General features: G+C 42.5%; 2 protein-coding genes across 4 annotated transcripts in view; one reads left to right on the top strand and one right to left on the bottom strand.

Annotated features, from left to right (window-relative positions):
* Positions 1 to 1,850: 1,850 nt before the first annotated feature.
* On the top strand, positions 1,851 to 2,284 carry LOC128475381 (sarcolipin-like). Its single transcript, XM_053457881.1, has one exon. The coding sequence runs from the start codon at positions 1,925 to 1,927 to the stop codon at positions 2,018 to 2,020; it is 96 nt and encodes a 31-aa protein (XP_053313856.1). The 5' UTR covers positions 1,851 to 1,924; the 3' UTR covers positions 2,021 to 2,284.
* A 4,143-nt stretch (positions 2,285 to 6,427) lies between these two features.
* The window catches only part of ELMOD1 (ELMO domain containing 1), a 45,539-nt gene continuing 25,402 nt past the window's right edge, over positions 6,428 to 26,564 (bottom strand). For 2 of the 3 annotated variants that reach the window (XM_053456465.1, XM_053456466.1), the window contains exons 3-12: positions 25,214 to 25,359; positions 22,990 to 23,018; positions 19,009 to 19,106; positions 18,420 to 18,549; positions 17,574 to 17,707; positions 16,924 to 16,992; positions 16,156 to 16,179; positions 7,920 to 7,970; positions 7,688 to 7,821; positions 6,428 to 7,299 (exon numbers count right to left, since the gene is read on the bottom strand). In XM_053456465.1, the coding sequence (XP_053312440.1) occupies positions 7,127 to 7,299; positions 7,688 to 7,821; positions 7,920 to 7,970; positions 16,156 to 16,179; positions 16,924 to 16,992; positions 17,574 to 17,707; positions 18,420 to 18,549; positions 19,009 to 19,106; positions 22,990 to 23,018; positions 25,214 to 25,359 (988 nt within the window). In that variant the 3' untranslated portion in view covers positions 6,428 to 7,126. The remainder of the gene's footprint in view (positions 7,300 to 7,687; positions 7,822 to 7,919; positions 7,971 to 16,155; positions 16,180 to 16,923; positions 16,993 to 17,573; positions 17,708 to 18,419; positions 18,550 to 19,008; positions 19,107 to 22,989; positions 23,019 to 25,213; positions 25,360 to 26,564) is intronic. The other variant, XM_053456467.1, reaches the window with a different exon arrangement.

Genomic DNA, 26,564 nt, shown 5'->3' on the forward strand with positions numbered 1-26,564 from the left:
ATGGTGTTCTACAAAAGAACAACTAGATATGGACGCTAAAGGGTTATTTGTAACTCATTAATGACTTAACACAGGCAATAATATATCGTATGTATTTCACTTTTTATTAACATAATGTTTCCTACCTAGCATAGAAAATTAATAAGATTTACTTGATTTTTTTTGTCTTTCCCCGACGAAGGGCCTGTGTGGCTGAAAGGTTGGCAAACTGAATAAATACGTTTTTTCATATTCTATCTAGCCTGTACAATATATATATATAGTTATTTTGATACTAGCACAGCAGATCTTTTTATGGTGTAAAACTGCCATTTATAATTCTCATATACAGATGTAAATATTCTTTTATAGATTACTCTTTTATATAGCTTGTGAGATCTATGCCTCAGGTGGCACCTTGGTGCTGCGCCACTTGGAGATGCTGAAAGAATCGTGACCATAACCTGGCGCTCTCTGTCAGAAAGGTTAAAAATACTGAACTCGTTTCCCTGATCCTCCGGTTGCCCCCTTAAGTCAGTGTCCCAAAGCAATCACCTAGTATGCCCTCAATAGCACTTGCTCTAAAGCCTTCAGAATTCTAGCGGCATGTACAGTAATTACCCCTTGAAAATATACAGTTCCAGAAAGGACTGCGTTCATTACCTGAATATTAACGCTTTCCATGCAGAGAGGACAGATAGCACTACCCTTTCATCGCTTTCATTTCATGGGCATGTTTTTATATGCGGACATAAACCATCCAATGGATAATGCGTCACAAAATGCTGGTCTTCCTTTGAACATATTCAGGGGATTGCTAAGACAGCAGTAAATGCCATAAGGAGGTGCTGAGCGATAAGAGTGGGTAATCAGAGCCTTTGTCATACTATTTTTTCTCCTTGGAATCATACGTGTTAACAAGCAGCTGTTACAGTTCAATGGAAACACCGGGGAACTTCTGTACTGTGATGAGTGAGAGGTTGAGCAGGCTGTACGCCATTCTTCATCTTGAGTGGATGTGATGTCCACTTTAAATGATACTCATATCTACCTTGATAGATCTGGGCATATTAATAGCTGTATGTGCGGTACCATGTGTCCCTACAGGCCTGAGCTGCCCGCAGAATAGCATGAGCCATGAGTTGTTATAAAGTAGGGTTGTCTCACCACTTAAAGCTATCTCCAGTGATCATACCCACCAAATCCCTCTGTGTAAACAAAGCACATCATGTTTCTTCTAACAAATTACTTACTGACATAGCTCACAGTCTTGGAGAATACCTACATACTACTAAACTTTTGAGGTTTAGGATGTTTGCCTTTTCTGTAATTCCAACAAAGTAGATATTAGGCTAAATGGGCATAAACCATGGTATGTCCTAAAAAAAAATACATGACATGTACAAAAATATCAGTGATGATGGGTACCTGCCAAGCTCAGTAGTAAGAGTGATGGAATCTGCCAGAACAGATTAAGTTGAGAGGAACGCGCTGCCGTCTCAGCTATGCCAAGTTCCCCATTAGTTGAGCAGCGAATCTGGGATCTATTCAACAAGGGCAGAGATGGCCTGAGAACAGCCCAAGAAGAGAAGATGTCACATCGGGCTATTCCCAAACACTACTGAATGTCCACATTTACAAGCACCTTAGGTAGCGCGGGATCGAATTTCGAAACCTTGTGGAAGTTTATCACCTTTTTACAAACTTGGCCCTTGTAATGTTCTAACCCTAAGTTAATAAATGTGCACACGCTGAATGTATATTATTATTATTATTCTTAGTTGTATAGCCCTTGTCATGTCACGTGTTTCTAATTATGGCCAGATATGCGTAGACAAGCATTAATATGTCTTTGGCATGTTTTTAGGTGCAAGCAACGGCAGGCTAAGGAAGATAAGCCAGGGTTCCAGTTTCCAGACACTTCCAACTCTCACAGCCCAGCAAAATGGAGCGATCAACACAGGAGCTCTTCCTCAACTTCATGATTGTCTTAATCACCGTTCTGCTTATGTGGGTCCTAGTGAAATCCTATCAAAGCTAATGGACAAACGCTACCATGGATGAAATCTGGTGTAATTGTCTCAGCAGAAATCCGGGACAAATCCCTGTCTGTGTGTAGTAACAACAAAGCGCTATGTTCTATGGCTAAGAGCATTGCGTTGCCAGCATCACTTTACAATGATATCAGTGCTCTGTGGATTTACTGCACTGTGCATGCGAAAGAATGAGTGTCCCTGCCATTTAAACAGAGAAGAATTGTTTAGTCTGCTAGTGAAACTGAGCAAATAAAAACAGATTACTTTTATGTCTATGTGAATGGTTGCTGAAAAATGGTTTGATTAAAAATCAAATCCCACAATATCAGTCACCATCTAAATGAATAAAGATGACAACCAAATCTGAATATTTTGATACAGTTATTTCTATAATACAGATTTCTTTTATTACACAACCACACATATGGATCTGCTTGTTTGAATGGATACATATATATATATATTTTTTTTATAATAGATATAATAATATATAATATATTATTAATATATAGTATATACACTCTTGCAATGTTTTTGTACTCAACTTCCAAACAGTTCTCCAGCAGATATTTGGCCCAGGGTGCAGCTCAACTCTAAATATTAAAAATGAAGCACTCACAAAATTAGCAATTTTACAAATCAATGTTTTAGTTCCCACAATGGAGACACTACTAATGTGAAATAACACACTATTTATGCATGACATGAGCATTCTCACTTGAACCTATTTAGTGAATGAAGAGACGAGTGAATGTCAAATTCCATTTCTTGCAATACATTTTGGAATTTGGGATTTTAACATTTCAGCAAATAAATGCTAATATTACTGGAACAACATATTTACACAGAACATGTATTTTGTAGAAAGGGCATATTAATAAATGTAAAGTGGTGTTTTATAAAAAATATTAGTTTTACATGTATTATTGTCTGGGCCGGCTGCCTTCTATAATATACAGTTTTCTGGCAGGCCAAAAGTGTCACATAGGCCCCAGCAGTAATTTGGGGGAAGACTCCAACGTTTCTTGTCACACGAATGGACCTTTTCATGTTTGAACAGTGAGATCGACTTCAGGTATGAAATGAGTATACAAATCAGTCCAAATAATCATGTGTGAGGCCACCTGATGAATACACGCCACCCCGTTTGCCCAGTGTGCCCAATGTGGGCCTGATCTGTTGTGAGTAGCATAATATGAGTGCTGATTTTACACATAGCACGTTCCGTACCTTCTAAAGAGGGACAGTCCCTACTTTAAACCAAAAAGTGTCCCTCACTCACTCTTCCCATAATGTCCCTCTTTTATAGAAGAGAGAATGCTATAGCTCATTATTGATACTGCCGGCGTGGCCAATTACAGTGAAAAAAACAAGGTAAGCAATTCCAGAGACTAGGTACTGGACAGGTAAACGACGGGGTACAAGAGAGGGAATAAGGCATTATGATTGAAGAGAGACACAAGTTTCGGAAAGAGTGGGGTTAGGTGACTAACTAGAGATATAGGGTTGAAGTGCTATGAAGAGCTTTGTTGGTAAGAGTCAGGGGTTTACATTATTTTACTATTCTATTTATTCTAGGGGTTTGGGAGCCAGCGGAGGAACTGGCACAGCGGGTCAGCAGATGTGGGATAAGAGAATTAGTAAGATAGTTTAATGAGAGGGAGTCAGCGGACTTGGACTGCTTGTCGAATTGTCAACACTGATTGAGATATCAGGACAGGGGAATTATCAGAAGCTCAGTCGTGGAGATGGGGAACTATTTAGGAAATGTACTACCAAATATTTATATAGCGCCATTAATGCTTTAAAAAGCGTAGACTAGCAATAAAACGACCATAACAGTTACCGTGTGGCTTTTTTACTCATGCTTCCCATTCCCAATCTAATAATATGTTGTCACCGTGTTCTGGTGTATATTGCCATCTAGTGTAGTGCGAGTACAAACACACAAATAATTACACATAGATTTTGATCCCTTGAGGAGCAGGCTTTTAGTGAGCGTGACCATCGGAAATGGCTTATATGCGTCTTTACAAGCCACAGCTTGATCACCCTACCTCTCTTTCAAATATATTTAGGTATAGCTTATATATTTTTAATAGAAATCTATTTAATGCTGGATTTTGACACAAGACAATTTTTTGATGTAATGATCCTTATCAACACGCTTGTGTTCACATAAAGGATTTTGTTCCAGTGACCTACTAGATGACACACCTTCATGACGTTGGTGTTCATGATGATCATGCATCATCCACCAAAAACCAAGTCTTTCCAGACCAGGCATTTTCAATAAACAAACTCAGTTATTATAGCAATAACTCCTCTTGAAGGTTTATGTGATGATTTTATGCTAAATGGAGTTTTATTGTATTTGGATACAACTAAAGGGACACTCCAGCCACCCCATGAACCTTACTGCATACAGTATAACAGCTGAGATTAACCCCTTAAGGACAATGGGCGGTCCCTAAACCCATTGAAAACAATGCATTTTGAGCCCGTATATGTACGGGCTTTGTCATTAAGGGGTTAATTTGTAACATACATGTACCCAAAAAATGAAACATCAGCATCACATAAACCCCAATTCCAGGAGGTGTTATTGGCAGATTAACCAATTATGTCTAGAGGAAAGACATTAATTGGAAATCATTGGTCACAAACACAACACAACTAAAACAAACTAAGCTTCAAGCATGGGTAAAAACATGAAAAGCTACACAATACGATTATTATTATTATTTATTGTTTTATATAGCACCACCATAATCTGTAGCGCTGTACCCATACGATACTGTAACAGCGTGAAAGGAATACCCCAACTTACTGACAAAGGCTGGGGAAATCAGTACAATAAAAATGCAACTAGAAACATTCTACTGGAATGTCATGAAGTTTATTCAAGTGATATCACAATTGGTAGCCCGAAATTCAAAGAACAAATGCTAGAAAATCAGATTACACACAAAATGATGGCAGTATATTCTAACAACGCTCAATAAAAAAACGTGAACATGGGTAAACCTCAAATGGGTGTTCGTTCCGCACAAACAGTTATCTATATGTATTCATATTACTTATACTTGGGGAATTTCACGTTAACCCTTTAGAAGCCAATTGTCCGGTAATAGATAAACAGGATCAAAAATATATTGAGAAAAGTATTATCAATGGAATGCATGTTTTTAACCCCTTAAGGACAATGGGCGGTTCCAAAACCCATTGAAAACAATGCATTTTGAGCCCGTACATGTTCAGGCTGTCATTAAGGGGTTAATATAAGTACTACTCCACTCATACTGAAGAGTTCTGTAGCCTCAGTCCATTTAACTTTAATACTATACTGCCTCTTTAAATATCATGTATAATCACAGTAACAATGTCCTGAACACAAGAATTTTCACGGGTACTTTAAGACTTTTCTGCATATAATGCATCATACAGATTCCTGGCAAAGCGTTCCTCAGTGTACAACCGCCATTGCTTCATAAAAACGTTAGGCAGCTTTCAAAAATACAATACAAATTGCCTTGAGCTGTACAAGCCGAAAACTTTACAAAGGCTCCATGATTGTTTGTAAAGGTTCTATTTTAAAATATAATATTTAGTATTTAGGAATTTGTCCTGTGATAAAATAGACTGCATATTCAGCACATAATCAAGGAAATTGCACAATGAAATGTCTAAATATATGTAGTTCTTCGGCTGCAGAAAATGCTTCCTACTAATATTCAATGATCTCCCTCCAGAATCCTTTGGCTTGTCTCATCAGTTGTCTATATATTAGATCAAAAGAATAATCCCATACAAGGACAAGCGTCATTTTCGGTTATTACTGATAAGCTGTTATACAAACAGGAACATAAATATGTCTAATAAGCGGTTTTGGTTTGTTAGTATTTGTTAGACAAATTATTGGGCTGTTCCACACAAAAAAAAAATAATTTCACTAGTAAATTAAGCTAAGAACTAGGTGATATTCATTTTATTCTTTTCTTCTAAATGTTTAATCGCATAAAAGCAACAGAGAAAGTTTTAAGGAGCCTTTTCAGCTTCTATGGCAACAACCTATCAGTGCCTCCCTTGGTGTCATGTGCCAATTCTGCATTACCTAAAGATTTTTTACAATGAGTTTTATAAGTTTTATAATAACAATGTATCACAGTGTGTATCCAATGTTTTTTTCACAGTAGCCTTTTTGCACAACCCCTTTATGCCTGGACAACCTAAATGTTTTTTCTTGAGTTACTAATTACAGATGCCTCAGCAAAACATACTTACTGCTGGAACTAGATTAGGTTGAAAGTAGTTTGCCCTGATAATGAACAATACAGAGATAGAAATATTGGTCATAATTGATCTGAAATAGTAAAAAGTGCATATTGTAACACTAATGGTTTTTAAAAAATTTAATACTGAGATTTGAGAGTTTACTTTAGAAAAAAAAGAAAAATATTCCTAATTTCAGACAATTATACCTTTAACAATATGCTGACTCTGGCACTCAAAGAGTTAAAGCTGCTAGCTTGGTGAGATGCTTGGTCCTTGATTTAATAAGAATATAGTCTTGGTTGTTAAATGGCTCCAAGATGCCTTCATATCCTTTTGGGGTGTAAGAAGTTAGCTGGACCTTGTAGTAACCGCGATGAATCCTGATTTAGAGCACAATGTGATAAAATCTAATTTTGAGCTGTGGTCTGCAGCAGAAGTCTGGATATATTGAGACATTTCAATGTTATTGCCCCGAGTTGGGACAGATGCAATCACAAAACGCTTAGAGCTGCATTCTACAAACACCAAACCCAGCTTGGGAAAATCCAACCTTGAAATGATCCACTATGAGAAAATAAAATCTAAAAAAATAGACAATTCTTATCTTAGATGAAAATATAACACTGCGTTTCCCCGCAATATGCGCAAACATTGAATGAGAAATCCCCAAAAAAGCACTAATGTTACGGGATTTGTTTTATAATAAAAACATAGACGTGTACTTTACGAAAAAGCATGCATACAATCGCTGTGGTCATACAGCATGGGAACCATGATCGTAGCTGTGAATGAACACAATAGTGAAGCAGTGATTCAGAATGGTAAAATGCGGACGATCACACGTTGACTAAGCTCTCCGAGGCGGTGAAGTGAGGGCACAACGCCATGTCGGTATTCTGCAGCTGCTTCAAGATGCGCTTATGAAATTTGGCGCGCACGCGATTAAACTCCATGATGTCCAAAGGGTCTTCTTCAATCCAGAATTTGTGAAACTCATGCATCAGAAAACCTGGAAAAGCGAAGACATAAAACAAATAAGTCATAGAAAATAATGATATTGACCATGATGATATTGGCATTCAAATATCTCACAGTATTTGTCTGCAGATGGCCCCCTCCTATGGTACTCTTAGCAGTGGTTTATTGCCGGAAGCCCAACTGCTGCTTCACCCTGATCACCATGTTATATCTTCTTGCCTTCCTGTTGGAACACCTGCAGGTTGAAGCACCTCTCACATTTTGGATGTCCCCATTTTCCATCCCCTTTCTGAGATTCTGGGTGCGGTTCAGACATGGTCGGCTGCTCTTTCTGCACTTTGGCCATCATGGCATTTTGGCCACCGACCAATTTCAGGTGCACATCGCAAATGAAACAATGCAGTACATGAGATACTTACAAAATGTTTGCTGGAAATGATGCAATGTGGGAGCCTCAGGGGCCACATTATAAAGGTGGGTTTTCAGCGCGCCGCTGATAAGCAGGTTGTAGGCAAGATCCGTGATATTAATTCCAACAATGGCAAAAGAATAGCTGCATCAGAAGAAACTGTTGTTATAACCACAGCAGTAACCAAAGAAAACCGAACTACAATGATTTAGCAAAGGCTGTTTTTATTTTAATAAACATACCCAATCGCTTTGTCAAATTTTTTCATCTCCCATTCTGTTTTGCTGATTTTGCTAAAGAAGAAACAGAGGTTTGGTATGTTATATTCTGTGAAAAAAAATGATTAATCCCAAAAGTACAGTGAAAAGAAATCACTCATGAAATTCAAAAAGAATGATAAAAATGCACACTGACTTGGGAACATGAAAGCACTCACGGACTTTTTCTGCACAGATTTTTATTGCATATGTAACTTTGTTGCAAAAATAAAGCCTCTGCTGTCATCATATGAAGGATTGTGGGAAATGTAGTTAACCAACAGCTGGAGAGGTGAATGTTACTTATAACAATGGTTCTCAAACTGTGGTACAAATATACAGATATATGCTGTTTGTATACCTTGGATCACCACCTCCCTAACAGACTTAATTTACAAGTATAACGTCTTCCCTGCCGCACAACCTAAACCATCTATTCTCTCTCCACTTTTATTTCCCTCCTCTGTCCACCAGGATCTTCTCTCCTTCCAACTTTCCTTGCCAACCATTATAAAAACAGGAAAGATAGCATTAGAGACAACATGCGTTCCCATGACAATAACTTCTACTTCTATGACAATAACACACAAAACTGCTGCTCCTCTCTTCACTTCTGTCCCCTTTTGTTACTCATCTCACAAACTATTGTCCATTGCATGTACATATTAACCTCTAACAAATCAATAAAATAACCACAGACACAAAATTGTAAATTGGATAAAATTGGCCATAGCTTTATTTAAAAGGGTATAAGAGGCATTAACAACACAAACCATTTAACGTAATAACCAAATAACTTCTTATATATAATACACCAAATACAATCTGCCCCTTTCTCAGCCAGATTGTGTAACACCAAGCCTCTGTCCACCTCAACACAGAGGCGACCTTTACCCCTTATAAAACTACGACAATATAACATATTACATACATTACATTCAAAACAAAAGGGAGGGGGGGGTGGGACGCTTGCTCAGCAACAGCTCCTTGAAGATTTTTCTTGAGGTGAATTTAATCTCCCTGCGCGCAGCTATTTATTTATTTTACAGTTGCCTCACGCTGTAAGCACAGCTGACTGCACCAATCAGCTGTGCTTATTTTTCCCGCCGCACAGAATGCCCAATCAAACCTCGTGCTGCAGCACAGCTGATAAACCAATCAGCTGCGCTAAATAAACTGCCTGCCCAGTAACCTAGAATTAGATTTAGCTAGCCTAGGCCTCCAAAACTTTATGCCTTAACTATCCTGACCTTTCAGTGACCCTTATTATATAACTAATGTCCAGCAATGGACAATTAGCGCGCCGCTTAGGCAGCTTGCGCTTTCAACTCTCTGAAAATTCATGCTGAATGGTATTTGGCATCTCACTCCCTAAAACTCAAAATATCTCAAAGACTAAGTTAAGGTCAACCCTTTTTTCTCAAGTATCCCCAGTTCACGAACTCCACGATTTATCCAACAGCTCAAAGTCATACTTGTCTCTGCTCTTGACTTTATGCCTGACTTCCTCACCTTCACCTGCAAAACAACTCAAATTCATCCTTTCCTAACATACTAATCTATTCGCACGTGAAATCCAATCTGGATCACGGGAACTCCCTACTAAGTGGCCTCCCCACCTTCTGTCCTTTACTTGTCTATTCTGAAGATATTTTTTTCTCACCACTCTTGATCTGGTGCCCTATCGTGCCAACCCCTCCACTGCCCAAACCCCTGACCCTTACCTTACAAATGTTTATTTGCTGTATAGGTTTGTAAAAGGTATGATTTAGAAAAATAACCACTTTGGGATAATGGTAAGCATAGAACAGTAATATAATGCTAGAAAAGTGAGAAACTATCATAAATATTGTATCAACAATTCACACTCCCTTAAAAACGCACTCCGGTCCTTTCACAAACCCCTTCCTTCAAAAATCTATATGAAGCCAACTACAGAATGTAAACGCCGGCGCTCTGACGCACTCCAGCCGGTTACCGTCAAGCTGAGAAAAGTAGTTACAAAAAACATCATTTCAGACAGACTAATGGCCTGTAATTTGTGCTGGTTTTATTTTCTGTACGGAGCGCCGTGGGTGGACTGAATGACACTTCACATCGATGTAACACAAAAAGCTTTTCATTTTAAGTACAGGTTCATATACTTTTTTTTTTTATTCTGGGAACCGCTGTGTGATTGAAGTGCGAAGTTAACAGGTAAGGGGAAGACAGGCGTTTTCATTCTGTAAGCCAACTATATCATTTGTTAATTTATATACGAAAATCACTTCAACTTTCTGCTACCGCAGTTCGGGCTCTACAGATAGCTGTGATTCTTGGCACTCATTTAGCGCTTAAAGGATTCATTACTGGATTTAGCTTCGAAACCTTCTTTGTACAGTTATTAATCTTATGAATACTAAGGTGTAAGTATGTATATTTAGAAATATTTAGTGATAACAGGGGTACTTTACAGTATATATAGCGATGTGAGATGCGATAAGTGCAGTCATACAGGCATTTGGATTGGGGTCCGGCAGGTATGAGGTCCCTGCTCCGTATAGATTGTGGTCTGCAGTACTCCGACATACAGATACAATCAGGGAGAGCAAGTAAATGCAATTACAATTAAACTTGCGAGCAGGACCCACCTCTACCTAATGTATCGGTTTGTATTAGTCTGTCAATTCTCGTCTTGTCATACCCCTTGAATATATGTATTGTATTAAGCGCTGCGATACTGTCATATATATGTTTATAGTGCATTATACAGCTATATAGTGATATACGCCGTTCATTCATAACATTACGACCGCCTGGCTAATATTGTGTAGGTCCCCATTTTGCCACCAAAACAGCCCTAACCCATCGAGGCATGGACTCCACTAGACCTCTGAAGGTGTGTTGTGGTATCGACCATCCATGTGATGCATAAAGAAAACGTGATTCATCAGACCAGGCCACCTTCTTCCATCGCTCCGTGGTCCAGTTCTTATGTTCGCGTGCCCATTGTAAAAGCTTTTGGCAGTGGACAGGGGTCAGCGTGGGCACCCTGACTTGTGTACGCAACAAACTGCGATGCACTGTGTGTTCTGACACCTTTCTTTCAGAACCAGCATTAACTTTTTCAGCAATTTGAACTACAGTCGCTTGTCTGTTGCATTTGACCACACAGACCGGCCTTCCCCCCCACATGCATCAGTGAGCCTCGGCTCCCCATTGTCACGTTCTGCCCAGGCTGCGGAGCTGCATATCTGTTCTGCTTTAGTTTCTCTGTTTTGCTTTGATCCATTCCTGGATTTCCTTTTGCTTTGTTCTATTTTCCATTCCTTGCTTCTGCTCCGGCTCTTTGCTTCAGCTCTGCTTCCTTTATTAGGTGTGCCCCACCTGTGTTCTGTTTGTCTCAGTCTGCAGTCTGCAGTCTAAGGTATGTCTCTGTGCTGTGTTTGGTTTACATGTGTGGTTTGTTTTGTATCTTGTCTGCAGGGATTAGCGTTAGGACCCACCGTCATTGGAGTACTTTGGCGTAGTGGTGGGCTAAGCATACTATGGCCATATCATGTGACGAAATCTCCAATAGTTATCTTGTAGTCCTAGGCTAGTTTCTGTATTCATGTTTGTGTGTCTTTTATGTACCTTTGCCCTTCTCCCTTGAATCATCTGAGGATTCCGGTTCCTCTCTCCTCTCCCCATGTCCCTGTTAATATGTCCTATCCTTGCTTATAGGAGAAGCGTCCGAGGGTTCCGGCTCCTCACTCCTTCCCCTGTGTTCCTTGCCTTCTTCCCTGTCCTTTGTTGTGCCCTGTACCATGTATGTCTTGTCAGGTTATGTTTATTCCTTGTCTTGTGCCGGTTTATACTTTACGCTATTCATGTCATGTTTCTAGCCACTTCTCATGTATATCCTATATCATGTTTCTTGCCTGGTCTCCCTTTCCTTTGCTGTGTTATGTGTCTGCTACATTAACCCTTTGCTTAGTCTTCATTCTCCCAGCCTGCAGCATCCTGCTCGTGATCCATGTGCTAAGCTTCATGCCTGCTCCTGGGTGCCTGCAGGATTCGTTTTGTCTTGGACTACATCTGCTGCCATATCAGGGCGCTGGTGTTAGGCTGCACTTCCTAGGTGCTCATCGCCTGGGCGAGTGTGGTCACCCTGCAACCAGGCCCTGCCCCAGACTCCACTGCTGCATTGTGACTCCTGCAAACAACCATCGGGCGCGCTGGGTCCTTCCAGTCACCAGCTTGGACCCAGTCCGTGACACATGGCCGCAGGTAAACGGCCAGGAGTTCGCGGAGTGGAGTTTGCAGCGTCAGCCCTTCCAGTGGGCCTCCGTATCAGTCAGCCCTTCCAGTGGGCCTCCGTATCAGTCAGCCCTTCCAGTGGGCCTCCGTACCAGTCTGCCCTTCCAATGGGCCTCCGTACCCGCTTGCCTGAGCCTGTTCCTGCCTGAGCCTGTGCCTGTTCCTGCCTGAGCCTGTGTCCGTTCCCGTACCCGTGCCTGAGCCTGTACGCATGCATGTCCACTACCTGAGCTTATGCCGGTACCCTTGCATGAACCAGTACATGTGCCTGGCCCGGTGGTACTCTGTTCTCGTGTGCCCCGCAAGAGGGCTTCTAGCCATGCCGTGTGCCCTGGAAGAGGGCTTCTAGTCGTGTGCCCCGCAAGAGGGCTTCTAGCCATGCCGTGTGCCCTGGAAGAGGGCTTCTAGTCGTGTGCCCCGCAAGAGGGCTTCTCCGTGTCCCAGAAACCTGCCTTGTCCCAGAAACCTGCCTTGTCCCAGAAACCTGCCTTGTCCCAGAAACCTGCCTTGTCCCAGAAACCTGCCTTGTCCCAGAAACCTGCCTTGTCCCAGAAACCTGCCTTGTTCCAGAAACCTGCCTTGTTCCTGATTTGCGGCCAGCGCCCCAGTAAGTGGACTCCTAAGTCGAGTACCCTGTAAGTGGGCAACCCGCCGTGTACCCTGAAAGAGGGTTTCCTGATTTGCGGCCAGCGCCCCAGTAAGTGGACTCCTAAGTCGAGTACCCTGTAAGTGGGCAACCCGCCGTGTACCCTGAAAGAGGGTTTCCTGAGTTGCGGCCAGCGCCCCAGTAAGTGGACTCCTAAGTAGAGTACCCTGTAAGTGGGCAACCTGCCGTGTACCCTGAAAGAGGGTTTCCTGAGTTGCGGCCAACGCCCCACTAGTGGACTCCCAGGATGAGTGCCTGCATCCGGGCTTCCCTGGTCGAGTACCCTGCAAGTGGGCAATCTGCCGTGTGCCCTGCAAGTGGGCAACCTGTTGTCTGAACCTGAACCCGTGCCGGTGCCTGAACCCGTGCCTGTGCCTGAACCCGTGCCTGTGCCTGAACCCGTACCCATGCCTGAACTCGTGCCTTTCGTGTCTGCTCAGCAAGTGGGCTATCTGTCATGTCTGCCCAGCAAGTGGGTTACCTGCCGTGTCTGCCTTGTCAAGTGGCTTATCTACTTTGCCTTCGTCTGGACCTAAATGTCAGCTAGAGACTACTTCCTCAATCCTGTTCAGACATTCTGATTCCTGTTTTTGGAGGAGATTGGTCTACTAGCGGCAGTGCTGGTCATCGAAGGACTCCTACGTTTTTCAGACTCCGTATGCTAGTTCCTGGGTTGACTTGTTTCTTCAGTCTTCCGTTAGAGAGCTGGGCTTCCTTCTGTTGATGTTTCTGTTCGCGTCCAGAGGCCGCTCTTTCGGAGGGGGATTGTGTCACGTTCTGCCCAGGCTGCGGAGCTGCATATCTGTTCTGCTTTAGTTTCTCTGTTTTGCTTTGATCCATTCCTGGATTTCCTTTTGCTTTGTTCTATTTTCCATTCCTTGCTTCTGCTCCGGCTCTTTGCTTCAGCTCTGCTTCCTTTATTAGGTGTGCCCCACCTGTGTTCTGTTTGTCTCAGTCTGCAGTCTGCAGTCTAAGGTATGTCTCTGTGCTGTGTTTGGTTTACATGTGTGGTTTGTTTTGTATCTTGTCTGCAGGGATTAGCGTTAGGACCCACCGTCATTGGAGTACTTTGGCGTAGTGGTGGGCTAAGCATACTATGGCCATATCATGTGACGAAATCTCCAATAGTTATCTTGTAGTCCTAGGCTAGTTTCTGTATTCATGTTTGTGTGTCTTTTATGTACCTTTGCCCTTCTCCCTTGAATCATCTGAGGATTCCGGTTCCTCTCTCCTCTCCCCATGTCCCTGTTAATATGTCCTATCCTTGCTTATAGGAGAAGCGTCCGAGGGTTCCGGCTCCTCACTCCTTCCCCTGTGTTCCTTGCCTTCTTCCCTGTCCTTTGTTGTGCCCTGTACCATGTATGTCTTGTCAGGTTATGTTTATTCCTTGTCTTGTGCCGGTTTATACTTTACGCTATTCATGTCATGTTTCTAGCCACTTCTCATGTATATCCTATATCATGTTTCTTGCCTGGTCTCCCTTTCCTTTGCTGTGTTATGTGTCTGCTACATTAACCCTTTGCTTAGTCTTCATTCTCCCAGCCTGCAGCATCCTGCTCGTGATCCATGTGCTAAGCTTCATGCCTGCTCCTGGGTGCCTGCAGGATTCGTTTTGTCTTGGACTACATCTGCTGCCATATCAGGGCGCTGGTGTTAGGCTGCACTTCCTAGGTGCTCATCGCCTGGGCGAGTGTGGTCACCCTGCAACCAGGCCCTGCCCCAGACTCCACTGCTGCATTGTGACTCCTGCAAACAACCATCGGGCGCGCTGGGTCCTTCCAGTCACCAGCTTGGACCCAGTCCGTGACACCCATGACCCTGTCGCCGTTCCGCCGCTTTTCCTTCCTTGGACCCCTTTTGATAGTTACTGACCACTGCAGACCTGGGACACCCCACAAGAGCTGCAGTTTTGTAGAAGATCTGACCCAGTTGTCTAGCCATCACAATTTGGCCTTTGTCAGGGTCGCTCAGATCCTTACGCTTGCCCATTTTTCCTGCTTCTAACACTTCAACTGTGAGGACAAAGTGTTCACTTTCTGCTAATGTATCCCACCCACTGACAGGTGCCATGATAACAAGATTATCAGTGTTCTTCACTTCACCTGTCAGTAATAATAATGTTATGGCTGATCGCTGTAAGTGCTAAACACATACGTATCCCCTCAACGGTCCTAAAAGCTTTCTCCTGTACCCAAATCATAATACTGTCTACGTGATTGGTCTTCTCAGATTCCCCTTTTACTTTTCCACCCTTATTGTGCGTGAAGCTAGACTATATTATTAGAAGAATATTTTAAGCTTGTCATCACTTTTCATCCAGCTTGTAAGCTCTTAAAACTGCAAAATCTCTTGGTTTATTGGATTAACGAAAACATGAAAAAAGTTACAAGTCATCAACACAGCAAACGTACATATCGGTACGAACGAGGCACACAAACCAAGCACTTACTAAGAAAGATGCAGCCCTGCTCAGTATGTCCTAGTGCTCCAACGCATTAAAAAAAACACGCAGCAAAAATGTTTGTTTGTAATCTAGATCATGAAATATATTTCAGTCTACCAGCCATGGAAGTCATAAATACGCCTTCCTTATTTCTGCAACAACCATAAAACAGAAGAGACCATGGAAGATCTCTCTAAATAGCGAGTCCATGTGAGTTGGCGGAAAATGAGTTTTTGGTAAAATTACACTAGACTGTCATCATACGCTTGACGGCAAGAATTCCAAATGTAATCTGCGACTTAACTACTTCATTTTCAATGCTCACAAGGAGATAAGATGAAATGTTTGTCCTCCCCTGTAAATAAATATTTTGCAGTGGCGTATATAGCTTCTGTGCTGCCCCAGGCCTAGCACCACCGGCCACCCGTTCCGCCATTTCCCAGTGCTCCACTTGGAAGCGTTGCATTGAAGGAAACTATGGAGGACAGTGCCGACTCAGCATAGCGCTCCATACTGTTAATGGGCCGATGGGGAGATCAGTGGTCTCTCTTTCAGCTGGCCAATTGAGTAGCGGCGTTACAGGGAACCCTGTTACGGGCAGGGGGGCTGCCACTCACTGGACCTACTGCCCTTGGCCTGGGCCAGAAAAGACAGATGAACCCAGTAGATCTCTTATAATATTGGATTCATCAGGTCCTGGCACAGAGATTCTACCATTTTTACATTTTCAGCATTTAAGCAGGATCATTAATGCATCAATTACACTTTACTGAATAGGAATGCATCTTTCCGTTAGAACAACAAAAAAAAACAAACAGACAGAATTCAAATAATAATAATAAAAGAAATACCTGCAGTCCTCTTTACTGACATCCCTTTTAAATGGAACATAAAAAAAGAAAAAAGTAAAGAAGCCAAACTAATTCACGAAAAAACTACAATGCGCTAAAAAAGCATCAGTACAATATAATGAGAACAGCCCTCCCAATGTTTCAGGCGCTCTTATGTTACGGTGTTTGATCATACATTTTTAAGGTTTTTCTTAAAGTTTTTCTTAATAACATCATGCAGTTTTAGGGAGTAAAACTGTGACTGATGGTTGGTATTCTGATGCGTAACTGTAAAGCGTTCGTCGTTGCGGCTTCGATGTCTGTAAGTGTGCTTGGCTCTCTCTGGCATCTCTCTATTAATGCTGCATCTTCTGTTATTATTTTATTATTTACACCTTTTTCAGAAAAGTATTTGCTTAAAAAGAGTTGTGTAAACTGCACTTTTTTAATATTGAATGATCCATACAAAAAATATTTTTTTATACTGCAATATATATTGTCATTTTGTTAAATGTCTACAACGTTGGGAATAAATGTAAATATAAAATGTTGCGTGAATTAACCTAATGGCATCAACCCAAGTACATTTTTTAAACAAAACCCCACTTATAGAAGTAGCGGAATTTGACTTGTCGCCTGGGAGCCAAGCGTTGAAAAGGGGGATTGCTAGAGGTCTCTCTCTCCCCAATCGTCTACATTTTGCTTAACCCAGGAATACATTTTACAAATTAGAACTGATACATAAAATAGGTATTTTTATACTTAGTTAGATGTAGAAGGGTATATTACCTGCACTTAGGCTGGAGGGAGTCAGAAAGGATTTGAAGAGCGGAGGCCGTGTCTTTCTCTGCAAAGTACCTGCGATAAAGAATGCAAGTGATCAGCTGTAAGAATTTATACTGCGCATGCATATAAATAGAAATGTTCCCAAAGGGGTGGAATAATTCGTATGTGATTACTTTAAATTTACATGATAAACTATTTCCAGACAGTTTAAATGTCCCTATAAATACAATACAATTTTTATTATTATTATTACTACCACACCATTTTTAAGGTAACAACCTATAATTCATACTGGGAATTGGGGGTGTAACAGCTGTCCTTGCTCTCCATGATGCAAGAGGTTTCGGGTATTGTTAGGAAAAACACCCGTGCCTTAGATCTCTTGCGTATAACTCACAGTCGTGGGTTATGATGTCATTTTCCAACTTCTTGAGTCTTAACTTACTGACGAGGAGAGCTCTAAACTGATACTACCCCTTATCCATGTAAAACAGGGAAACGCGTGAAAATGGGAGACCCTTCTTTCTGTTTAGGACATGGCGTCCCCCCTCTGCTTTGTTACACTTTTGGTATACTGTTCTAGTCTACCAAAGACTGGCTTGGCTTGATAGGAGTTGTCTGATGTGTACTAGATTATACATATAGTTACTTACACCAAATTGTATAGTCCTAGAAGGCCCATTCCTCTAAAATCTGTTTTGGGGTCATCACCTTGGAAACCAATTTCGCACCATTGCTTAGAGATCCGCGCTTCCAGCGGAAAACCAGGTTTCAGCATTTTCCAGAGCTGTAAATTACAAACGTAAGGTTTTACAAAATGTGTCGATTTGTCTGAAATGGGGCATTGACGTGCAAACCGGTAACTGGCAACGGAGCACATTTTAACTTCGTATACAGTACCAAACCAATATTTGCCCTACACTTGTCAGAGTATATAAAAAAAACCCGTGTTACGGATCATTCCCTAAATAAGGAAACGTAAATCAATACACTTTATTATATTTTATATTATATAGTGTTTTTTTTTCTTTAGTTTCACTAGTAAAATAGCCTTGGCCCTGAGGATATTATGCCAACAATCTCACCCATAGGGATGGGGCTAGCCCCAGATAGCCTTAAGCGGATTGCGAGTAATAGGGGAAGTGGGCGGGGAGTGGGCATGGCCAAACACGGGTCCCCTCTCCAGGGAAGAAGCAAAGTGACCGGGAGATCTGCTGAAGCATCGCTTCACCCAGAGACTCTGAGTCAACCCGGAGAGTTCCCAGGTATGCTAATTAGGTTCTGTTCTCAAAGTTTGAGCAGCGTTTGCCCTTAAGTACCACTAATCTAATTAATATTGTAAGTAAAAAAAAAAACAAATGGATTTTTTTTTTTTTAAATTACCCAACTCTTTGATAACAAATGCTATAAACTGGTGAAATTAGGCAGGTATCTGTTACCACCCACTGGAGACTGCATTTGGATTTATTATCTCTTTCAAAGCCAGCATCGCATCGTACCTTAAGAAGCATCTCTTCATGCTGCGGATTGTCGGAATCATACGCTTCTCGACGTAGCTTTTCAACCTCCAGGGTCAGATTTCTATAGCCTACAATCTGCAGGAGACACGCCTGGAGGGACACTCCGAGTCTGCACACGAGGAACAGGTAGCAAGACCAAAGTTACTAGAGTACTTGGAGTAAAGAATGGATTACGAGAAACCTGCTGTATGATAAGCAGATGCTCCCTGATATTTACAAAGCATACATACAATAGGCTCCATGATTCTAGCACAGTTACCGATACGTATTATTTATAGGTTCCAAACTTAGAATGTGCGGAAACCAAACAATATAGCAAAACATGGTGCATTGTATAAACATATGACAAGCAAGATCTCTGCTCGGTAAAGAGCTACTGCCCCCGTGAAGAAGAACACGAAAGAGGTTACAAATGACCACTGAATCTGGATAATGGGCATCAGACAGAAAATTCTCACAACCTGGCTTTTGATGAATACTTACTAATATTCTAAAGACATTTAAAAGTCATCAATATAGCATAAGTGAACTTATGACTTTATTTTTAAAGAAAAGCAAAGAGGCTCACTGTGGGTTTGTATCAACATTGATGTTCTTCAAAGCCATGATGTCATCTATGGTTTTCTCGATGGCGTCAGGATGTACGCTCACTGCAGTCTGCAGCAGCTAAGGGTGGAAATCACAGCAGGTTAGCACCGTTGTTTGATTATGTCTCCTTTTTTTCCTGTTCACAATACATATAGAATAAATATTTTGGAGACTGGGTGGTGCAGTTCATCTATGCGGCACTAGATGCTGCTGGTTATACTGGAATATATCCCCATGCTGCCACTGGAGGTGGAGCGGATTTATATTTTGGTCATTTTATTTTTTAAGTCATTTTTTTGGATGGTCCCTTTCTATAGTCTGAAGGTAAGAACTGAGGGCCTCTCCTGACATAGGGGGGCATTATGCATTAAGGATTTCATTATTCTCTAGCCACATTCAAATCTATACGTTTATACATTTTACTGAAATGGGGGAGAGGTGGTCAAGAGCATGGGAGTTGGAAGTCATATGCAACTCTCAAAATGTAAACTTACAGACATCAACCCCAAACCATCTAGAATGTTAATGAGTTGTTAAGTTTCTTTTCGCGTACAGTACAGTGTTACGGCTTGCAAGCAGTGACGAGTTTTGTCAGTTGACGTCATTGCCAAATGTCAGCAGTGGGTTCCCAGTAACCGGTGGCTTTTTGGACCATACACAGCTGGTTAAGTCCTTCTGGGGGTAAGAGCGGGTGGTGCAGGAGAATCAGTTTCTGTATTGTATGGCCAATCCATGTGGCACCTTTTTAAAGACTCCAATCCAGGCGGGCATTCGTAGACTTCTGTGTAAGTGTACTTCTTAAGTAAGCTTGGTTGTTAAGGTAGTCACACATCACTCTCAGCAAGGTACACGCTCCATTCAGCCACACAAACACACACACATCATACTCGACAACATACATGAAGGTGCCTGTTGCTATGCTAGTATGAGGTCAGGTAATATCCTGCCTTCCAGATGCTTTATTGTGCCTTCTGGCTAAAGCATGGAGTTGGGGACTGCGACAGAAACTTTGGGCTGTCTAAGTTAGAGCCCCAGTGTTATCAGGACAAAGACTCTCCTGGCCCATCACAGAATGCAGATGTCTTCCAAACCAGCCTGGGGCAAGTGGCCAAACTTGAAATTTCCTGGTACCTCGGTAGCCCACTCTGCCTACACCATGTTTATCATATGAATTAATAGTTCTTTATTCATGAATGGAATCTTCACGTTCAGTCAAAGCTACTTTTTACTACTTTGACTCAATCAGGAACCAATTCCCTACTCTGTGTCTCCTTTAACTAAGCCACTTCACAATGTCACCAGAGGATAATCTTCTTCTCTGCGCTGCAAGGGTGTTAGAAAGAATAAGCTAAGGGATTAGCACATTTTATTACATAGCTGTGAATGAAGTTAAAAGATGGAATATTAACATATGGTCTCCTGCCAAAAATATTTTTATAGATTTTGTAATGAATAATTAGCATTTACAAATATTCACATACTAATGCACAAGAATCACACACTATATTAAAGTGTAAAGGAGATTACATTTTTTTCAATGCAGAACTTGCAATGTTCAGCCCAGTGTAGTAAGATTATTCGGTAAAACCTTCCCTAACTACCCCTCTATCCCCATCTCCTACAAGTGTCCCTCTTTGGCATTTTGGAATAGAAATAGATATTTGATGATCACTAAATAAATATTTGAAAATTTTAATCTCGTGCACATTCTTCTCAACAATCACAAAAACATGGACATCACATCACAACCACACACACTACGCCACTCTCAGCCACACACAGACACCACGCCACCCTCAGCCACACACCGACACCATGCCACTCTCAGCCACACACAGACACCACACCACTCTCAGCCACACACAGACACCACACCTCTCTCAGCCACACACAGACACCACGCCACTCTCAGCCACACACAGACACCACGCCACTCTCAGCCACACACAGACACCACGCCACTCTCAGCCACACACAGACACCACGCCACTCTCAGCCACACACAGACACCACGCCACTCTCAGCCACAGACACCACACCACTCTCAGCCACACAGACACCACACCACTCTCAGCCACACACAGACACCACGCCACTCTCAGCCACACACAGACACCACGCCACTCTCAGCCACACACAGACACCACGCCACTCTCAGCCACACACAGACACCACGCTACTCTCAGCCACACACAGACACCACGCCGCTCTCAGCCACACACAGACACCATGCCACTCAGTCACACACACCACGCCGCTCTCAGCCACACACAGACAGCACGCCACTCTCGGCCACACACACCACGCCACTCTCAGCCACACACAGACACCACGCCACTCTCAGCCACACACAGATACCACGCCACTCTCAGCCACACACAGACACCACGCCACTCTCAGCCACACACACACCACGCCACTCTCAGCCACACACACACCACGCCACTCTCAGCCACACACAGACACCACGCCACTCTCAGCCACACACAGACACCACACCACTCTCAGCCACACACAGACACCACGCCACTCTCAGCCACACACAGACACCACGCCACTCTCAGCCACACACAGACACCACGCCACTCTCAGCCACACACAGACACCACGCTACTCTCAGCCACACACAGACACCACGCCGCTCTCAGCCACACACAGACACCATGCCACTCAGTCACACACACCACGCCGCTCTCAGCCACACACAGACAGCACGCCACTCTCGGCCACACACACCACGCCGCTCTCAGCCACACACAGACACCACGCCACTCTCAGCCACACACAGACACCACGCCACTCTCAGCCACACACAGACACCACGCTACTCTCAGCCACACACAGACACCACGCCGCTCTCAGCCACACACAGACACCACGCCACTCTCAGCCACACACAGATACCACGCCACTCTCAGCCACACACAGACACCACGCCACTCTCAGCCACACACACACCACGCCACTCTCAGCCACACACACACCACGCCACTCTCAGCCACACACAGACACCACGCCACTCTCAGCCACACACAGACACCACACCACTCTCAGCCACACACAGACACCACGCCACTCTCAGCCACACACAGACACCACGCCACTCTCAGCCACACACAGACACCACGCCACTCTCAGCCACACACAGACACCACGCTACTCTCAGCCACACACAGACACCACGCCGCTCTCAGCCACACACAGACACCATGCCACTCAGTCACACACACCACGCCGCTCTCAGCCACACACAGACAGCACGCCACTCTCGGCCACACACACCACGCCACTCTCAGCCACACACAGACACCACGCCACTCTCAGCCACACACAGACACCACGCCACTCTCAGCCACACACAGACACCACGCTACTCTCAGCCACACACAGACACCACGCCGCTCTCAGCCACACACAGACACCACGCCACTCTCAGCCACACACAGATACCACGCCACTCTCAGCCACACACAGACACCACGCCACTCTCAGCCACACACACACCACGCCACTCTCAGCCACACACACACCACGCCACTCTCAGCCACACACAGACACCACGCCACTCTCAGCCACACACAGACACCACACCACTCTCAGCCACACACAGACACCACGCCACCGCACACACCACACTCAGCAACAAACACTATAAATGTTTGGAGTTATACTATCTGCTTAATGTGGGATTTTGAAAGCAAACATTTGGGATTGCGAGCGCTGGAATTAAATAGTTGCTCCATTTAAGACCCAATTATTTTTAATATTTTTATTAAATTCCCCCCTAAGCAACACCCCGGGATCTTTTTTCCAAGTAAACGGGCACAGCTTCTATAATGGAAGTCCACTGAGTACTTTTCACATAGAACATTAGGGATACCCTTCTCACACAACTGTGTCCACTTCGCAAAAACGAAAGGGATAAAGAGCACTAAAAACAGAAATGGAACCAATTGCTTACCTTAGTTTTTGAAGACTTCAGTGATGTTTCTGCAAAATAATTACACAATGTGAATCGGCTTAACACATCATAAACACAATGGAGATTTTGTGTAAATAGAAAAGCGTGAAATAAACCTCAAATCACGTGTAGTGTATATAACAAATAATATAATACTTCCCTGATAAGACTGCAGCAACCCAAAAAAACGACACTCCTCCTCAGGGTGTGAAAATCTCAACGAACGAAAAATAAACTTAAAATAGTGCAGTATCCGAGAGACTGTTAAAATAGCCAGCAGAATGTGAGTGGATTTTCTGCTGGCTATTTTAACAGTCTCTCGGATACTGCACTATTTTAAGTTTATTTTTTAGAATCTACAAAGAATATTAAAGAACATATTGCATTCAACATAGATGGGCCTGAATCATCCATTTCTTTTGTGAGAGCAACATTAAATTCACACATATTATTGGTTTTACACTCTACACTATTGGTTTTATGTTTTTTTTCCTCATATGTATCTGCGCCCCATTTTTGTTCGGTTCGTTGAGATTTTGTGTAAAGCAATTTTAACATTGGTCTTAACCCCTATGACAGAAAAAGAATGTGACTGATGATCATCTCTCCAATACTGCATATGCATAGCGCCGAGGTAGGCTTTCTTGTTTCTTGGACCATTCCATTGACTGCTATGGTGATAAAATTGCAGTTTCAGCCAGAATCACTTTTCATTAATAACCTCCTACACATGTGAACATGAATGTTTTATAACATCCAGACTGGTCTTCAAACTCTTAAATAATTCCACAGGGGCAAACAACTGTACACCGTCAAACTGAAATATTAAAATGTGCAATGCATCGCTGAACTCAAAAACGGGTCTCTAGAATTTTATTTAAAAAAAGTGTGTTTAACTCTTTAGATCAGGGGTGACCAACCTGCGGCCCTCCAGCTGCTGCAGGACTATATCTCCCATAGTCCTCAGCCCGCCCCATAGCTGAAAGAGCATTATGGGAGATGTAGTCCTGCAGCAGCTGGAGGGCCGCAGGTTGGACCCCCCTGCTTTAGACACACCATGTATCAAACAGAGCAGTTTGATACATGTCCTACTGACCTCCACTACACACCTTACTCTCAGAGTTGGACCCGGAGTCTCCAGGTTTTTGCTCCAGTTTCAGGCTCTCAGGGGCAAAATCTCAGGGTCACCCAGTCTGGAACTGACTCCTTCATACACTAAATTAATTGGATGATATCTAAGACTCCTAATTAGTACCTTTGCTAACAGTATATCATGGTTGAATGCGTGTTAAGTGTACCATTAATGTATTGGAGTCATTTTGTTAGCATTTGTGATGAGCTGCCACAAAGAATCATGACGTGCCAATAAAAGGTTAACATTTAAAAGGTTTCAGGGGCAGCTAAATTAGAAAGTTCTTATGTATGCTAATATAGCACAAAATAGAGTGACAAGGTTTGAATTTGTTTCACCAAGCACTTTGGAACTAACTGCTTCTCAGTACCCAGAATGTGTTATCACCTGAAGCTGCTGTAGCTGAAAAAATATTTCTGGCACATGGAGGAAGCTGAAAAACCTCAATCACCAACAGACTTGTTATTGACTCTGATTCTGTGTTACTTCCGAGTCATTGTATCCATATAATGTCTCCTTAGTGTTCTAATATGATTGATAAACATTTATATCATAAACATCGATATCATTCTTGGGGTCTGTTCAACACGGAACAATAGCTCTAATTATTACATGGATACACTCACCCCTGGATTTAAAGAGTCAATATTGGCTTTCTAGCTGGAGAAACAACAGTGTTTTTTTTTTATCAATTGGAATAAATCTGAGTTTGGTTCCATTTGAAGATAATGGGGATTCAACTAGTGTCAACTTGCATAGCATAGGGATCCATAGCTAAAGGCAATTCCACAGACAATTCACACTCAGGGCACCCGCGCTTTCTATAAATATATAACATCTAGTCCGTATGAGCCTACTAAGGGCTAGTATTTTCCATACACTGGGTCCCTACGGAGCAGAAGAAGGAAAGCAAGACTATATTAAGAGTGGAACTAATAAGACCAGTTCCTCTGGAATTCTTGTATTGTTTCAGCTACAAAAATAAAAATTAAGAAAACAATGAACATAATTCCAAACACAATAAACCGTCATTACTATGTTATCCTCCAATGGTATGATGCTTCTCTTGATGTGTTTTGGAACGAGATATACCTATTTTCAGAGTGCGGCCAGCTCCATGTTTGTTTTTGTAACAGATTCTCTGTAGCTCACAGCGTCCCGTGAGCTTCCTCAAAATGAACTTCAGGCAACGCCAGACACAGATACAGTAAAAGTAGAACCACACCTGGACCACCATTCTGCAAAGAAAAACGAGGGGAAACTGCATTAACATTCCAGTCCCAGAAAGTGACACTGCAAGGGACAGGTCGTAATCCCAGAGCCAGTAGATCCCAAACTTAGTATCTCTGGTGTGTCGCACCTCTAGAAATATTGTTTACACATATGATTCCAGGGTTTAACCCTGCCAACATCTGACCATCAAGATAAAACGTTTGCGATAAAGCAGTTGGGCAGAATGTTTCACATAGACATGTTCTACAGAAAGGAAGTCTGGGGGAACTGGAGGTCTTCACATAAAGTAGGTTTTAGTTAGTTTAGGTAATATCAAACCTTAAATATCTTCTTTTCTATTGTTTTCAGAAAATGTATTATTTTCCTAAAAAGATTTATGTTTTCACCTATTCACCAGAAGGAAAATTGTTTGTATATGTTGTGCTAAAATTATCTTCAGAAATTCCATTCTACCTGGTGTCAAACTCATTACAAGAGGGGCCTTTCAAGGCGTGCATCAAGATTATCTCCTGCAACCTTCTTTCTTGGCTTGTTATAAAACATGTTTAAGAATACGTTGCTAAGAATCAGTCAAGAAGGTAAATCATCCATAGGAAGACTGGGTATATCAAAGCAGATTCATAGCAGAAGAAACTAAATGTGTACAGCCATATGGCCAATATATAAGTCAATATAAGTAGGGTATGGGTAGGAAGTTATGATGTTGGCCATCATGACGGCCTGGCAGATGGGACAAAGGGGTAGATGCCACCTTGGCTTCTCTTATCTGAACATTTTAAGTGACACTCAAAAGCTTTTCCCCAATTATTGTGTTTCACTTGATCTTCCATGGGGTCAGCCCCACCGTAGGTTAATTAGCTGGGGGTGGTCACAGACACGATGGTCTCATGTATATAAGTGAATTCTTACAAGGGGCCCACAAACATACATCGAGGGTACTTTAAACCTCCAGGGCCAGGTATGGCCCTTTTGGTGGGTACCTTTTAGAATGAACACTCTGTTCCGTGCAGCGCAATAATTCCGATTTTTCAGCAACGCGGGATGTTCATCTATCAGAGAATGCACTTAAAGAAGAGACCCCGAGGGCTTTAAAAGCTTCACATTCTGAAATGTACTTAAAAGGTTCTCTGTATCCATTAAATTATGACCAACGGGTTACCAGGGTCAAGTTGGACAAAGCAAACTAAAAGAATAAAATTCACTTTACCGC

This window comes from Spea bombifrons, chromosome 2 (assembly GCF_027358695.1).
Source record: "Spea bombifrons isolate aSpeBom1 chromosome 2, aSpeBom1.2.pri, whole genome shotgun sequence".
NCBI lineage: Eukaryota > Metazoa > Chordata > Amphibia > Anura > Pelobatidae > Spea > Spea bombifrons.

Bases quoted from the DNA above. Each gene is read 5' to 3' on its own strand.
- LOC128475381 (XM_053457881.1), top strand. From the start codon at position 1,925: ATGGAGCGATCAACACAGGAGCTCTTCCTCAACTTCATGATTGTCTTA.